This window comes from Peromyscus eremicus, chromosome 7, assembly GCF_949786415.1.
Source record: "Peromyscus eremicus chromosome 7, PerEre_H2_v1, whole genome shotgun sequence".
Classification (NCBI taxonomy): domain Eukaryota; kingdom Metazoa; phylum Chordata; class Mammalia; order Rodentia; family Cricetidae; genus Peromyscus; species Peromyscus eremicus.
The window spans coordinates 76,054,942-76,071,941 of NC_081422.1; the positions used below are offsets into that span (position 1 = coordinate 76,054,942).

Consider the following 17,000-nt stretch of genomic DNA (forward strand, 5'->3'; position numbering starts at 1 on the left):
TGCACCTTAATAAACATATCTGGGGTCAGAGAACAGAATAACTGCTAGCTATACATAGAGGCCAGAAAATGGTGGCACACACACCTTTAATCCTAGCATTCCGGATGGATCTTTGTGAGTACAAAGCCACACTGGAAACAGCCAGGCATGGTGACACAAGCCTTTAATCCCAGGAAGTGATGGGAAGAAGCAGAAAGGTACATAAGGCATGAGGACCAGGAACTAGGGCCTGGTTAAGCTTTTAGGCTTTTGAGCAGCAGTTCAGCTGAGATCCATTCAGATGAGGATACAGAGGTTTCCAGTTTGAGGAAACTAGATCAGCTGAGGAATTGGCGAGGCGAGGTTATCTGTGGCTGGTTCTGTCTCTCTGATCTTTCAGCGTTCACCCCAATACCTGGCTCCAGGTTTGTTTTTGTTAATAAGACCTTTTAACAATTCATGCTACACCAACTAGGAAGGGATATCAGAGTCTGTTTTAAAAAAAAATGCAGAAGAGAATAAAGCAGGCTGTGGTGTTGAATTGCTCAGAGTGGAAAAGAACAGAAAAGTTAGACTGGATGGGCAGTGAGCCCCAGAAGGAGGTGGTTAAGCCAACTCCTCAAAGAGAAGTCCACTCAGTGGTCTTAAGAAAAGAAAGGTCAGCAAATAAACCTAAGCCAGACTGGTTGTGAGACAGAGAGAATAAGAAATATTGGGGCTATGATGAAGGCCAAGGAGGAGCAGTTGTACTACTTATGTGGGCTTTTTTTTTTCCGTGGGTAAAGTTTTTGTGACAGTGGAGAGACCCATTGGTTAAATTAGCTAGGAGTTTCAAACTTCTTGCTGTCACTTCTGTGCGGATTGGATTGTCAGTGGGAGAGGAATCAAGACTGCTGAGTAGGAAGGAGGCTGTGATATCATAGAGGAACTAATAACGACTTAGGCTAAGGTGGAATGGACAGCTAGAATAGTAAAGCTTCTACCTTTGCTAGGTAGAAATGGTAGAATCCATGGAAAGAGATTGCAGTTGCTACTGAGCTTAGAAGTATTCAACAACAGATAAGCATGATGAGAGAAAGTAGGAAGGCATTCTGGGAGTCATGGAGGTGTTATTTGTAATGGCACAGAAAAGGCTTAAGTCATTGTTCTCTCCAAAAATAGCAAAATAAGTATAAATTAATAGACAGTAATGATTCTCCCATCAGCATCATCTGAGAGCTTTAAAAACTATTGACTTTTGGGCCCCAGGCTTAGAACATCTAGTGTGTTTGGCATGGAGTGTGAGCTGACGGTATTGGGTTTTTAAAGACCTGAAACAACTCTCTTCTGCAGGTAAGACTAACATTAGAGAAGTAAGGTGTTTCAGAATAACGTCTTGTATCATAAGAGATTTAGAGTCTAGTAAGGAACAGGTAAAACATTCTAAATGCATGTGTTTGGGAACAAAGAACAACAGTGCCTTTTGAGACTTATGTATTTCCTTTAATTCTGTGTCTGCGAAGGAAAAAGTATTATATTTGATATAAATAAGAGACACTCCTGAAATGCTTATTTGAGATACAAGGTTGATATCTTCCCCATGGAAATACTGAGTGTCTGTCAACTACTCAATTGTAGCTATTCAATTGTAATATATTCCCTTTATGATGCAAGTTAGGGAAATACTGCAGTGGCTGAAAGACTTCACTATGCTAGTTTTTGTTATTGTTGTTGTTGTTGTTTTAATAATGAGTGTATAGAATTTACTTCTAGACAGCTCTGTGTAGTGAGGTGTTTTAAGCAGGAGGGAATAGTGTAAAGATAAAATATAAAAATCTACTGGAAAACCATTTAAGTTGACTTTGGCGTAGAGCTGAGAATAATGGGTGGTGTAGAAAACAATGACAAACTAGGGTGGGTCCTTTTAAGAGGATGCATGACACCAGTGGAAAATGTGCTTTTGCAGTTGGTATTGAAGAGCCTTGTGAGTTTCCTAGCAGGAAAACTGAAGAGGAACCTAACATTTATTTGCCATATGGTATACATGTTGCAAGAGGCATGTTTTCCTTAAGGTATCCCTTTATGTTATCTTAGTAATATGTTATTTAGACAGAAGAAATGGACAGGAGATAGAACCTTCCCTGTCATAGCCCTGCTCTTTACATATAATTATATCATCATAGCAATAAAAGTATCTGTGGTATAGAACAGGGTTTTGTTTGTTTAATGATGCTTAGCACTTACTCAGAATTACATAATCTGAGATGTGGCAGTAGACCAGAAAGTCTGGGTCTTTCTTGGAGCATACATTCTTAAGGGTGAAGACAAAAAGTACCGTGGGAAGTGGTCAGGAAGTGACAGCGACTGGCTAGGGAACCAAAATAAGAAGATAGCATGAAGATTCATCTGGAGGCTTCCTTAGGTGGCAGTGGTTAGAGAAGGGATTTCTGAAGAAATGACATCTAAAGAGATTTTGAATGACAGGAAGCCAGCCTTGACAAATTGTGAATGAAGCTTGAGAGAGCAACTCACATAGAATGTTTAATGCAAGGGAGGTTCTAAAACGAGAATAGACTGAACAGACTGAAAAACTTCAAGGAACAGAAAGATAGGCAGGATCAATATGTGTTAGTGTATGAGGCTCACAAAGTAGATTCTCAAGTTTCAAACACTGGAGACAGAGGGATGGCACTGATGTCGGGATTAAGTATAATGGAAGGTGCTGATTTCTTTTGGACTTAGGAGGTTTTAGGTTCAGAGGTCAATCATGTTGAGATAATAGCCAAAATGTGGCTGAATATAAAATGTTTCTCACAGTTCACATGTTTAATTTCTGACACTTTGCTGGTGACACTGTTACGGGAGGCTGGAAATCCTTTAAGTGGTGGGCCCCATGCAGGGCAAGATTGAGATTTATAGATTTGCTGTTTGGTCCGCTTCGATATGAGCAAGTATTTTTATTATCCTTCTACCTAGGATAACCTAGGTCTTCCATAACACCTTCAATTCTATGAATGGCTCCAGTCATCTCAAACTGAGCTAAAGTGAAGATAATAACTTCCTGAAGTTATTTCCTGTTAGGCATTTGTTCATGTGATGGGTAGCAAAATGAGTTGACAATATCTGATTATCTCAGTACTGATGGCCACCCCCTGGGATGTCCACATGCTGAGCACTCATGTAAATTTGTTCACTATACTGCCTTTCATTAATTTTTTCAGAAATTCTTTAGTTTACCCCATGTATGCTAAACCTAGATATCGTAAGTTCAAATCAGAAAGAAATAGTTATTTTTAAAACTTAAGTTGAATAAAATGCTAATAATTATTTTGTAAGAAATAACTCATTAAAATGCTGTCACCATTTAAAAACAGGGACTATAGTCAGCCAAGAAAACCAATTAGTTGAGAATGGGTTGGGATTAGAGATATAGATTTGAGAGTCTTTAGTGAAGTAATTCCTTGAGGCTGTGTGATGGAGATATTTAGGAAGGTGAAATTGGTGAAGAAAGCCACAGATAAAACAGTATAACAATGAAGAAAATTCCCTTTAGGGAACTAGACGATGCTGTAGGAAAGAATCATTAAGGAAACCCCGGAGCCTGAGCACTTGAAGGCAAGAGGAATTGTAGTATCAGATTGTGTATGTCAAAGTCGGCCCACAAATACACATTTTGTTTTTTATTCAGAAAAGACGGTTCAGCCAAGAGATATCATGCCATTTGGTTACATTTCCATGTATATGACATTTCTCTCTCTTTGGTATATTTAAAGATAGAATGGTGATGTACATTGCTATTCTTGGATAAAATACAGCTGAAACCTTTTATTTGTCAATGTTTTTCAAATATGCTTCATCACATGCTAAAATATATATTCCTAGAGGAAGAAACAAACACTTGCTTTTAATTGAAACACTGTTGTTAAGAGCTTCCAAATTGACTGTCCTATACCAAGTGATCAGCCTTGAGATCATATAAAGACAGGTGACATGGACTGAGCAGTTTGTATTTATGAATTTAGGAATATATATACATATATGTATATGTAAAGAGGCCATGAATTTGAGGAGGGGAGTCATGGGAAGGATTGGAAGGTTGGAAGGAGGAAGGGAAAATTAAATTTTATATATATATGTAATTACATTATAATTAAATTTAATTATCTTATAACTTCAAAAATTATAAAAAGTATTATTATGAACAGAATTATGAAATGGCTTTAAATAACATTTTCTGTTTGACCACCAGGTGGCATAAACATTACTTTTACATTATTCAATGCATGAGTTTATGTTGGATAATGATTATTAATGCCTGGACATCATAAATGGTAATGGCAAATTGTACATCCCTATGCTGAATATATTTGAATGGATGTTATATGATTTAATCATAATATACGTGTGTGTGTGCGTGTGTGTGTGTGTGTGTGTGTGTGTGTGGAGAGAGAGAGAGAGAGAGAGAGAGAGAGAGAGAGAGAGAGATTCTTTCAATAAGTATTCAAATTACCAACGAGGTAGAAAGCAGGCATTAAACAATAGAAACATCCTCACAAATAAACTCTTTCCTCAGAAACTTCTCCTTTCAGTATGGAATCACTAATATATTCAAAACAGATTAAGATGAGTAGTAATGACGTGTATGTAAGGCTTTTCTAAGCCTAAGGAAAACTTGGACAGTTTCACAGAGGATAAGAGACTGGATTTGAAGAAAAATCAGTATGTATCTGGGACCAGTATGTGCAAATTCATTGCTATGGGAAACAGTGTGGCAGGTTTTGTGAACTCTATGTGGCTTATCATTACATGCATGAAATGAGGGTGGAGATAAATGTAAACTAAATAAAAATGTGGGGGGCAAAGAGTGATAGGAATTGTGTGCTGATCTGAGGACCTTGGAGGGCTCTGCTCTATCACATGAGAGAAGCTTCTGGAATATTTTCACTGAAGTGGTACTTTAGTGAAGGTAGCCTAGAGGAGACAGAACTAGAGGCTGATTGATTATGTAGGTGAAGATGTTGCATTTATATGTTCAAGAGATGAAGGTGGCATGAACCAACATGAGGAAGTGATTGGAGGAGGGCATACTTAGAAATGGGTGTCTTGATTATTAATTTAAGTTTCACTTCAGATATCTGGGAACTCTTTGGTTTGGGGTAAGATTATTTGTGCCAGTAGACTGAGTACAATAGATTGGGTTGCCTCATCCAATAAGGTGAAGGCATGACCAGAAAAGAAAAGCTCATTCTGTTCTAGTAAGGGACATTTCCTCCTTCCTTCCTGATGTTTGGGGAAATATTTCTATGACAAGGTATGTTACAGGAAGGCACACACTTTATTTTGTTGAATATTATTGAGATCTATTTTAAAATGATAAATGGCTTTATATTAGAATTTAAAAACAGATCAATGTAAGGCCTATGGTTCAGCAAAATGAAATAGAATATATTTATGATTCATTGTGTAAGAGATACATACAGAATTTGTAGAGAGAATCTTTAGGTAGTATTTGTTACAGCTTTTAGTTAATATCTCATTCCCTCAATTTCTGTATATGATACATATTTCACTATAGATTTCTTAGGTGTACTAGTTTTTTATAGCAGTGGTTTATGTTTATTGAGTATGTAATGTTTATTGGAGTACAATATCAATTTGTTTATGTACATTTTATCTCTATTAAATCTACCAATCAACATGTTAGGAAGGTCAAATATACAAGTTGGAAGGCTGTTATTTTCAGCACAATAGTAAATTAAGAAATGGTCCTCTCATTCCGTAGGATTTCTATTTACTCAGGCAAGTTTTTTTTTCTTTTTCTGTGCAGAAGCCTCTTAATTTTATACAATCTTATGTTCATTTTTTTGGGTGTAATTTCTTGAGTTATTGGCATCCTTGCTTGTGCTTCTATCTTGAAGGATTTTTCTTAAGATTTCCTCTAATAGTTTCAGAATTTGAGGTCTTACGTTAAGGCCTTTATTGTTTGAGTTGCCTTTTGGGCAGAGTGAGCGATGTGGATCTCATTTCATTCTTCTCGTGTAGAAACCCAGTTTTTCAGCATCATTTGTTGGAAAGGCTGTCTTTTCTCCGACATATTTTTGATGTCTTTTTCTGAAGTCCTCTGGCTGTTTCTGTGAGGACTTCTATCTAGTTTCTCTGTTCTTTTTACATGTCTGACTTTGCACCACTACCATGCCGTGTTGCTGCTGTGGCTCTGTGGTATAGCTTGAGATAGGGATTATGATGTCTCTAGCGTTCCTCTTTCTGCTTGGTGTAGGATTGTTCAGAGTTTTTGTGCTTCCCTATTTTTTCTCTCATTCTGAGAGGAAAATAGTTAGCATTTTAATGGAAATTGCATTAATCTATAGATTGTTTTCAGTAATATAATCATTTTCACATTATTCTGCTAGTCTATGTAGGAGATCTTCTAGTGTATTCTTCGATTTCTTACATAAGTGTTTTCACAGTATAGGTCTTCATCCCTTGGTTAAGCTTATTCCTAGGTATTTGAATTTTTGAAGGCATAATAAATGAGCTACTTTCTTCTTCAGTTAATTTCTAGAATATAGAAAAGCTACTGGTTTTTGTGTGTTGATTGTGTGTACTGCTACTCTGCTGAACATGGTATCAGATTAACAATTTTCTAGTTGGAGTCTTTAAGATATTTTAAATCCTGGATCATGCCATCTGTAATTATGCATACTGTGGCTTCTTTCTTTGCCATTTGTATTTCAGTTCGTTTATTGCTTTCCCTTTTATTTCTTTCTCTTGTCCTATTACTCCACCAAGACTTCAAGTACTATATTTAAAAGAAGTGGAGAGAGTGAGCACCTTCATCTCCTTCCAGATTTTAGAAGAATTGCTCTCAGTTTTCCATTCAGTATAGAACTTACTATAGGATTGTTGATAATAGCATGTGTTATTTGAATATGCTGAAACAATCTTGCATTCCTGGAATGAAAGCAGCTTAGTCATGGTGTATGATCTGAATGTTTTCTTGAATTCAGTTTGCTATAATTTTCTTTAAGAAAATCTTTATTGGTAAATAATTCATGTAGCATACAATTTGCCTATTTATACAATTCAATGTCTTTTAATACAACATATTCAAAGGATTGTGCAGCCATTACCACTTTTAATTTTAGAACATGTTCTGAAAATTTCATGAATGAATATTGTATTGTAATTGTATTTATTCCCCATTACCTTCTTATCTTCCTCCATGATTTCTGAACTCCTTGTTGTTGCAAACTACTTTCTCTCTCTCTCTCTCTCTCTCTCTCTCTCTCTCTCTCTCTCTCTCTCTCTCTCTCTGGTCTTGTACAGGTATCCTTGGCTGCTCTGTGTTTGTAATTGTAACAGCCATGCCACATCGAGAAAAGACAGTATTTCATAGCACTCTTCCTCATTCTCTGGGTCTTATAATCTTTCTTCTCCTCCACACCATTTTCTGGGCCTTGGAGGGATATTAACAGATGCCATGTTGAGAGCTGCACACTTAACACTCACTTATTCTCGATACTTTAACCAGTTAAGGGTCTCTGTACTAACTGTTGCCCACGGGGGGGGGGGGGGGGATTCTTTAACCAAGTTTGAGAACAGCATTAGTCAGTAAGTATAAATACAAATGTTTAGAAGACAGTTTGACTTTGGGTCCGTGTAGCAAAACATCAATAGTACTCCCCCTTTCCTCCAAGCTGGCCTATGGCCTCCTGGGATAGGCTTTTGGCCAAGTTTATAATTCTAGGCATGGATTATCTTCCAGGGAGCTGGTTTCGAATCTAATCAGAAGGTAGTTGGTTACCACCAAACAGTCATGCCACTATTTCACCAGGGACAGATCATGGTGGTCATCTTGGACTTGTAGCTCACAGAGGCCAGAGCTGGGTAAGACTGTGAATGATCTTTCCTGGCAGCACCCTGAATTATTTGTCAGGAAAATTGGTCTGTAGTTTTTCTTTTTCTTTTTCCTTCTTTTTCTTTTTTTATTTTTATTGTTGTTTTATCCTTATCTCCTTTTGGTATCAGAACAATACTGACTTCATAGAATGAATTTGCACAATGGCTTTCCTTTTTACTTTGTTGAACAGTTTGCAGAGTATTGATGTTAGTTCCTCCTGAAATGTAGGGTAGAATTTAGCCTTGAATCTGTCCATGTCTAGACTTTTCTTTGATGGCAGACATTTTATTACTGCTTCAGCCTTGTTACTTTTTATGAATCTGTTTAGGTTGTTTGTATTTCTTTGATTTAATTTTGATAGGTTATAAGTGTTTAGGAACTAAATAATTTCTCCTTCATTGTCCAGGGTTTTTGTTTGTTTGTTTGTTAATATTTTTTATTTAAAATTGTTTTCATACAATATATTTTGATCATGTTTTACCTTCCACAAACTCCTCTCAGATCCTTCCCACCTTCCTACCCACCCAACTTTGTTTTTTCTCCTTCTCTCTTTCCCCCCAAAAGACATCATAAAACCATAAAAATGAATATCAAAAAATTAAGGAAAAAAAACCCTCCAAAATGGAATCAAACTTCCACAAAAAAAAACCATGGAGTTCTTCTGTGTTAATCAACTACTCGTGTGCATGGGGCCTGCCTTGGACTGTGCTTGATATTCCCAGTGACATTCCATTTGAGAAAACTGATTTTCCCTTTGCCAGCATTTTATCAATTACAAATAGCTTCTTGATGAGGAATGGGATCCAGTGTCCACTTCCCCCTCACAATGCAGGGAATGCTTAAAGCTTGAGCCTGTGCAGACCTTGTACATGTTGCCACAGTCTCTCTGAGTTCATATGTGCGTCCGTCCTGTTGAGTCTGCAAGATACTGACTTCTTAAAGTCGTCAATCACCTCCGGCTCTCAAGATCTTTCCTCCTCCTCTTCCAGATAGATCCCCGAGCCTCAAAGGGACTTGATAAGACATTTAGCTCTCCGAAGTCGTTCACTGACTCATTGTCAAATTGTGGGTCTCTGTGTTAATTCTCATCTGCTGCAAGAAAAATCTTCTCTTGTGAGGAGTGAGTGAGGCCTTGGTCTATAGCTATAGAACTATGCCATTAGGAGATATTTTATTGTTATATTGCTTTGGCAAAATAATAGTAGTTAGGTTTTCTCCTGGGATCATCTCTAGGATGTATCTAGTTCTTGGCCACTTTAGCAGTGTCATGTATGGGTTCTCTATGAACCATGCATTGGGATCTGTTGTAAATTCCCCCTTTCATCCATAATTTATTAATTTGAGTCTCTCTCTCTCTGTGGTTATTTTGCTAGGGATTTAACCAACTTGTTTAGTTTTTCAAAGAATCAACTCTGTATTATTCTTTTGTTTACATTTTATTAATTTCTTCTCTAATCTTCATAATTATTTGGTAGTTGATAAATTTAAAAATTAAAATATAATTACCTCATTTCCCATTCCTTCTCCTCTCTCCATTTCTTCCCATGTCCCCCTCTTCACTTTCTCTCAAATTTGTTTTCTATTTCTTTAATTATTATTGTTACATATGTATATAATAATTAAATGCAAAAACATATAAATAAAACCTAAGTCTGTTTGGTGTTGCTTGTATGCCTATATCTTCAGGACTGACCACTTGATACTAGATAACCTCTTAGGAGCTTTTCCCCAGGGAAAATATCCCTCTCCTACCAGTTCTTAATTGCCTATAGCTTTTCATCTTGGGCTGGGGCCTAGTAAGATTTCCTGCTTCCGTGTTAGCATACCTACCTTCCTTAGGCAGCCATATTGTTGAAGTATCATGGGTCTAACTTCCTTGGCATTTCTAAGTGTCGTAATCTCATATCAGATATTCTGGTCCTTGGACTCGTACAAGCTCCTGTTTCATCTACTGCAATGTTCCCCAAACCACAGGTGCAGGGGTTTCATAGTAGATGTATCAACAGGGAGGGGGCACCCTGATCTTTATAATTTTTTGCCGTCTGCTGCTTTTCGTTTTTATTGTTACTGTTTCTATAAGACTTTGTGGTACTTAATTAAGTTATTTGAGATCTCTCTTATTCTTTAAGGAAAGCGTATTACTGAGAACGTTCCTGTTAGAAATACCTTAGCTAGATTTATGTTGAGGTCTTTGATCCACTTGGACTTAAGTTTTGTGCACAGTGACAGATATGGATCTATTTGCAGCCTTCTACATGTTGATATCCAGTTATGCCAGCACCATTTGTTGAAGATGCTTTCTTTTTTCCATTGTACAGTTTTGGCTTCTTTGTCAAAAATTGTATGTTCATAGGTGTGCGGATTAATGTCAGGGTCTTCAATTCGATTCCATTGGTCCACATGTCAGTTTTTATGCCAGTACCAAGCTGTTTTTATAACTGTAGCTCTATAGTAGAGCTTGAGGTCAGGGATCATGATGCCTCCAGAGGTTGTTTTATTGTACAGGATTCTTTTGGCTATCCTGGGTTTTTGTTTTTCCATATGAAATAGAAAACAGGATCCCAAGAAAGACACAGGGATCGTCCAATGACAGAGAAATGAATGAGATCTACATGAACAACATGGACGTGAGTGGGGGTAATGAAGGGCAAGGTTCGAGGGAAAGAGAGCTTAGGGGAGCGGGAGATCCCAGCTGGATCAAGGACAGAGAGGGAGAACAAGGAATAAAAGACCATGATAAATGAAGACCATATGAGAATAGGAAGAAGCAAAGTGCTAGAGAGGCCCACAGAAATCCACAAAGATACCCCCACAATAGACTACTGGCAATGGTCAAGAGACAGCCCGAACTGACCTACTCTGATGATAGGATGGTCAAACACTCTAATTGTTGTGCTAGAAACCCCATCCAATGACTGAGGGAACAGGATGCAGAGATTCACGGCCAGGCCCCAGTTGGAGCTCCAGAAGTCCAATTGTTGAGAAAGAGGAGGGTTTGTATGAGCGAGAACTGTTGAGACCAAGGTTGGATAAAGCACAGAGACAAATAGCCAAACAAATGGAAACACATGAACTATGAACCAATGGCTGAGGAGCCCCAACTGGATCAGGCCCTCTGGATAAGTGAGACAGTTGATTAGTTTGATCTGTTTGGGAGGCATCCAGGCAGTGGGACCGAGTCCTGTACTCAGTGCATGAGTTGGCTGTTTGAAACCTGGGGCTTATTCAGGGACACTTGGCTCAGCCTGGGAGGAGGGGACTGGACCTGCCGGGACTGAATCTACCAGGTTGAACTCAATTCTCAGGGAAGTCTTTGCCCTGGAGGAGATGGGAATGGGGGGAAGGGGGACTGGGGGGAAGGCGGGGGGGGGGGCGGGAAGGGGGGAGAACAAGGGAATCCGTGGCTGATATGTAAAATTAAATTAAATTATAAAATAAAATAAAAAAATTAATCATATATAATAGGAAAAAAAAGAAATACCTTAGCTATATGTAGCTCAGAAGTTCTCATAAATTATGTTTCTATTTGTATATGATTCTAGTTACTTTTAAATTTCCTCCATGATTTCTTCAGTGGCCCACTGGTTATTATAGAGTGTGTTGTTTAATTTTTGAGTGTTTATGTAATTTTGTATTTTTAAGATTTGCTTTGTGGCTTATAATGCGTGTAAAATACTAAAACAGTGACAGTTCCAGGAGCTGCTGAGAAGAATGTATGTTCTGTTGGATAGGGTATATATGTTGTACACATCTGTGAAGTCCACTTGGTATGATGTTTTCTATTAGTTTTGAGATCTCTGAAAACAGATCCCAGGACTTGAGTAGGTTCTGATTGCTGCTGTGGAATGCTCTCTTAATGGGTCAGGGATATATTGCTGTTTTCATGTTGTATTTTTCTCAAACAAGTATGGTGGTTTACTTGTCTTTATCAATAAATGTTTTGCTTATGACTATTGCCAGAGATTATAATGCATTAATAGTAACACTCCAGTTGTTTAATCTTCTCTAAGGAAAAAAATGTGCTGCTTCTTCCGTTTTATAAGGATACTCACTATAGTTTCACTTGCCCATGATTATTCAGTGAGTTAAGCCACAAATATTTTCCTAAAGAAAGCTTTGGATGATAATGTAACGTTAGTTATAGGTACCATCCTCAGCAGTAAGAAGAGGGAGGAGGGAAAGTACATTGTATGTTGACTACAAATTGGTGATCCTATGCCGTGAGAAAGCATAACTTATTGTGAGCTAGTTTTTGTTTAAACTGGTTATTGCAATAAGTACCTACCTATGTTTCTATCATATCTCTGTAACTTACCTGGGAAATTTTTATCATTTGATCTAAGTTATCTAAGTGTTGATCCTTGCTCATTGTCTCTGTTAATTGTGAGGGATTTCTCAAAGCCAGTAGCAGGTTACAGCACTGACCATTTCTCCTACAAGTTGTACATAAACATTTAGCAACAGTGTAAAAACTGAGTGGAGGCAAAATAGAAATTGTTTAAAACTATTTTCAAAATAAAATGTAATTATTCTTTTATTCAGTTCAATAATTTAACTTTGATACTATAATTTGTACCACATAAAACTTCACCTTGGTCCCCTTTTGCAGAGTGGATGCATTCCTTAAATGGACTGAGAGGAGATTCTTCTCTGTGTCTGAATTTTCATATTCTCATCTCCAACATGCACTCCCATGACACTTTGCTGAGGGTATTAAAATAAAGCAGCCAGGATAGATAGTTAGTGGTCAGCTTGAGTATTGTTCTCTTCTAACATACACATGGATGGAAATACTTGTTTCAAAATTGTGCCAGGTGGGGATGAAGAAACGCTCAGTGATTAGGAGCATTCGCTGCTCTTGCAGAGTGTCTTGGAACCACATTTTGTGGTTCACAACCACCTTTAACTCCAGCTCCAGAGGGATCTGATGCCTCTGCACACTGCACTGAGGTATACATAGCCACGTAAGACACATACATACAGATAATCAAAAAGAAATCAAATCTTTTAAAAACCTGTTTCAGTTCTGCAGGGAGGAACATGCTTGTAGTTGAATGAGAGATCTAACTGAAAATGCGTGAAACCATTTCTTTAGTCAAACTAAACAGTTTCTGTTTTGCTAAATGGTTATGTATGTTTGTATGTTTTATGTAGTATTTTCATTTAGAAGAGAATCATTATATCGTTTTTAAGACACCTAGCTGCAGGAAGATAATGCTTTTGCATCTTCCTGTTTCAGGACACGATGTGTTCCCCCCATTGCCAGATCAGGAGCCTACAAGTTCTGAAAATACATTGGCTTTGATGGATGACTCTGGATGTGTTTTATCAAATGAGCAAAGAAGTGAATCTGCAGAGTTGTCCCAGCATGTTGTGGAGAGCTGTAGTCCCTCGTCCCTTCTACCACTGCCTCTTGAGAAACAGCTGTGCACCACCCTGGAGAATCCTCCATCTTCTCACTTGCAGTTCTTGCAACATCTGCTTGAACTGAAGAAACTGAGAGAATCCAGTAGTCTGAAAGTGTACTTAACCCACTTTGAAAAAGACTCCTCCGCAGTTTCTGATTCTGTTTCACAGTTGTTAGATGGCCTGATCACGTTTTACCGTAACCCTAAACTCCCTTTCTCAAGCTTTTGGATGGAAGCTGTTGCTACATTAGCTAGACTGGCGAGTGATTTTAATTTATCTAATCATATTCTTAAAAAATGTTCTAAGAAGTTGGAAGAATTTGAGAAAACTCTACTTCAGGCTATTTTAGGGAACAGCAGTATAAACCGGGTAAGTAATATATATATATTACCTATTTATGATTTAAGCTCCAAGAAATTTCAGTGAACATTCCTTTTGGTGGAGATATTTGGTGGTTCTTTTGCATTTGTGGCTGAGAGTCTGTAATTGGGCCTCTGTACTTGTTTTCTTTCAACTCTGCTAACAAGAAGGTTATGTGAATGAATATAGGTGCATCTGAATGCCTAAAAGGAAACTCCCCAGGCCATATCAGGACCATGCCTTCTTTCAAAAAAGTCAGTGGAGGCATATAGCAGAGGAGGTATATGCATACAGAATGTAAATGAATAGGTAAAAACCTATTTCTAAGTTTTATGTATATTTAAAAATTTAGTTATACTTGCAGAAAATTTAAGTGTGTGATACTAGTAAAAAATTACATCCACACTTTTTAGTATTTTAAATTTTTACTTATTGTGTCATTGATTTTTTTTTTATTTTTTGAGATTGTAATATAATTGCAACATTTCCCTCTTTCCTTCTCTCTCTCCAGTCTTTCTCTTATACCCCTCCTTTCTGTCTTTCATATTCATGGCTGGCCTCCACTTACATGTCCATATTTATTGAACACCTTAAAATGGTAGTCACTGCTCTTCATTCTTTCAGAGATTATATCAGTAAAGCCTACGGAGGATGGATTTAGGAATTTTTTTATTGATCAGAATGTATTAGTGAGGTGAAATGAACTCTCCTCTGCTCATCTCACCCAAGGACTAGCCAACAGAGAGTTCATTCCCTGGCATCAATCAAAGGGATAAATTTGGCAGAATTATGTTTTAAAGTTATATAGGAGTTAAGAGTAACTTTGAAGTCATAATTTCATATTTTCTATTTCTATAATAGCAATAAACAAATCACAGAGCCAAGTTGATATAGATAACAGGTGTATTGTTATAGGATTAAGTAGTCAGAGAAGGTTGCATACTTACTTACCTTTACATATGATCTGTTTAAATTCTGATTTTAAATAATATAATGGAAAATATAGTTACACTATCATAATAAAGAGTTATATTCTTTATGATTTATGAAAAAGAAATAAGTCAGGGTTTTTGTTTGTTTGAATGTCTAAGGATGCAATTCTAATTCTGCCCAGTGTTTGAAAAGTCAGCTGAGTGGTCACTTTATTAGAATTAGTTTGTCCCATCTGCAATAAGGTGGAGACAGAGAAATAAGCAAAGAGAGAAGCCTTGGGTCAGAGTTGTTTCTCTCTTCCTTCATTCCTTAGTTCACCTAGATGGGCATGTCCAGTCTGTCAGCAGAGAATGTTAGTGTGGTCTAGTCTGTCCCATGGGCAGATCAGATGCATTTTCCACACTTTACCCATGGCTTAATCCACTACCATCTCCCAGTTTCCTCTTTTCATGAACCACAATAAGCTCTGAGGGAAACCAGAAGCCCCATTTACCTGTGTTCTGAGTCCTGCTCTGCACTAGCCTCACATGATCTAATGATCATTTACAGAATTAAAGACGGAGCCTGATGCAGAAAGGAGACAAATAGGCTCAGGCTTATTAGGCCGTTCATCTACTAGGGGAGCCCTAGAGTCAAGACTGATCTTCCTCATTCTCAGACCCATCTACCTACCAATTCAGAAATTCCAGTCACTTGCAGAAATTGTCTATTAATTCTAAATCTGAGAGGGAAGAACTAGGGCACACTCAGAACCACTTCACAACAAAACTGAAGTCTGACACTGTAAACAGCTCTGTGTCCATCCAATATCTAGGATTCATTCATGTACTTTTGGGCTCTAAAGGAATTGGGACGCTCTATCTCTCTGACTCTCCTTGCCAGAGCACACACAGCACTTCTGGTCATCACACAATCCTGGCATTTCCTTTGGCTTTTATGCCACTAAAACCAGTACCATGTGGGAGACTCTTAGACATTACCAAGTTTGGCTGAGAGAAAAAAGATGCAGCCTTGGCCGCTCTGGACCATAGTCTCTGCTGAATCCTAGGAAATACTTTACATCAGATTTACCTCAGTGGCACTGGTCTTATATTAGTCACAGCTGCCGTAGCTGACAAGCAGGCTTGGCCCTCTTTCACAGATTTGCCTCTGGTGCCCATCACTTTCCTATCTGATCCCAGACAAACAGGCTGGAGACCTTTCAGGAGATAATTGGTTATGAGAGGTTCACACCTGTGACTTGGCCCAGAGTCTGATGTCTCCCAACTAAAAGAAGTTACATGCAGGTCATGGGTACTTTTAGATTTGGCAAGCAGAGTTTCAGACATACTCAGCCTGCATTCAGGCCACTGATATTTATCAACTATTACAAAAACTGGCTATTTATAGCCACCTTCCCTATTAGATCTCACTACGTGGTCATCATGGCAAGGGTTCAAGGTTGCCACAAGTAGCACTTATACTTGAAAGCAGTCACAGAGAGGGTAGCTGTATAAGGGGAGAGATGTAAAGCCATTCCTGGCAGAGTAGAGAGTATCTAATTGGGAGGGAAAGCAGACATCTGCAAAGACACTCAGCCACCAAGAGAATCCTCTACTCTCTTGGACATCCCCTGGCCACAGAGGCCAGGCCAGTGTCAGGCCAAGGGCATGATGTTGGAGATGGAAAAGCAGGATCAGAGAAAGTAAAATTAGATGCTACATACTCTGTCTTAACCAGAGGAAGCCAGCACCTCGATTATTAATTCCGGTTACTCAGAACATGGCAGTTTGACTTCAGAACCCCAGATCTTAACACCTTCTGTTCCCCTGGCCTAGAAATGAGTGCTTCCTGCTTCACCCAGTCTGCTCCTCAGCTGTCAGTGGAGGCTTTCCTGAATCCTGAAGGTGATTCTTTTACTGACAGCACTTGGCAGGGATTGTGAAGTATGTAGGAAACACTGGAACTTATAACATGGGTCTCACCCAATAAGAAACAATCTGACTCTCAATTCATGCTAGGTCAGCTCCCGGCTGTGGAAACTTTCTACCCTGTTGGTTACTCATTATGTGTTTCTCAGTAGAGGACACCTTTATAGGCCAGGCCCTGTGCACTAAATAAATAAATAAATAGATAGATAAATAAATAAATAGAGCCCCACCATGCACTAAACAAATGAATAAATAAATAAATAAATAAATAAATAAATAAATAAATAAATAAATAGAGCCCATGGATCAAAGATATCCCAAATGGCAAGGACACAATCTAGAGGAGCTTTTGTTGACAACTACCCATAAAGAGGATGTATAGGAACATCTTCCAGATTGTCTTTGTCTCCTTCTCCAGAGCATCCTTGGAATATAATACAGACATGGGGGTAGGTACCCGTATGCCCTTTTTTATTAGCAATCATGAAAGAAGGCAGGGCCTATTCAGAGTATTTGGTCTGTATGACTCT

At 38.1% G+C, this 17,000-nt stretch overlaps 1 protein-coding gene across 2 annotated transcripts in view; it reads left to right on the top strand.

Annotated features, from left to right (window-relative positions):
- Positions 1-17,000, top strand: part of Mei4 (meiotic double-stranded break formation protein 4) — a 144,848-nt gene that overhangs the window by 16,486 nt on the left and 111,362 nt on the right. The window contains exon 2 of one of the 2 annotated variants that reach the window (XM_059268291.1): positions 13,125-13,636. In XM_059268291.1, the coding sequence (XP_059124274.1) occupies positions 13,125-13,636 (512 nt within the window). Of the gene's footprint in view, positions 1-13,097; positions 13,637-17,000 lie in introns of both variants that reach the window. The other variant, XM_059268289.1, reaches the window with a different exon arrangement.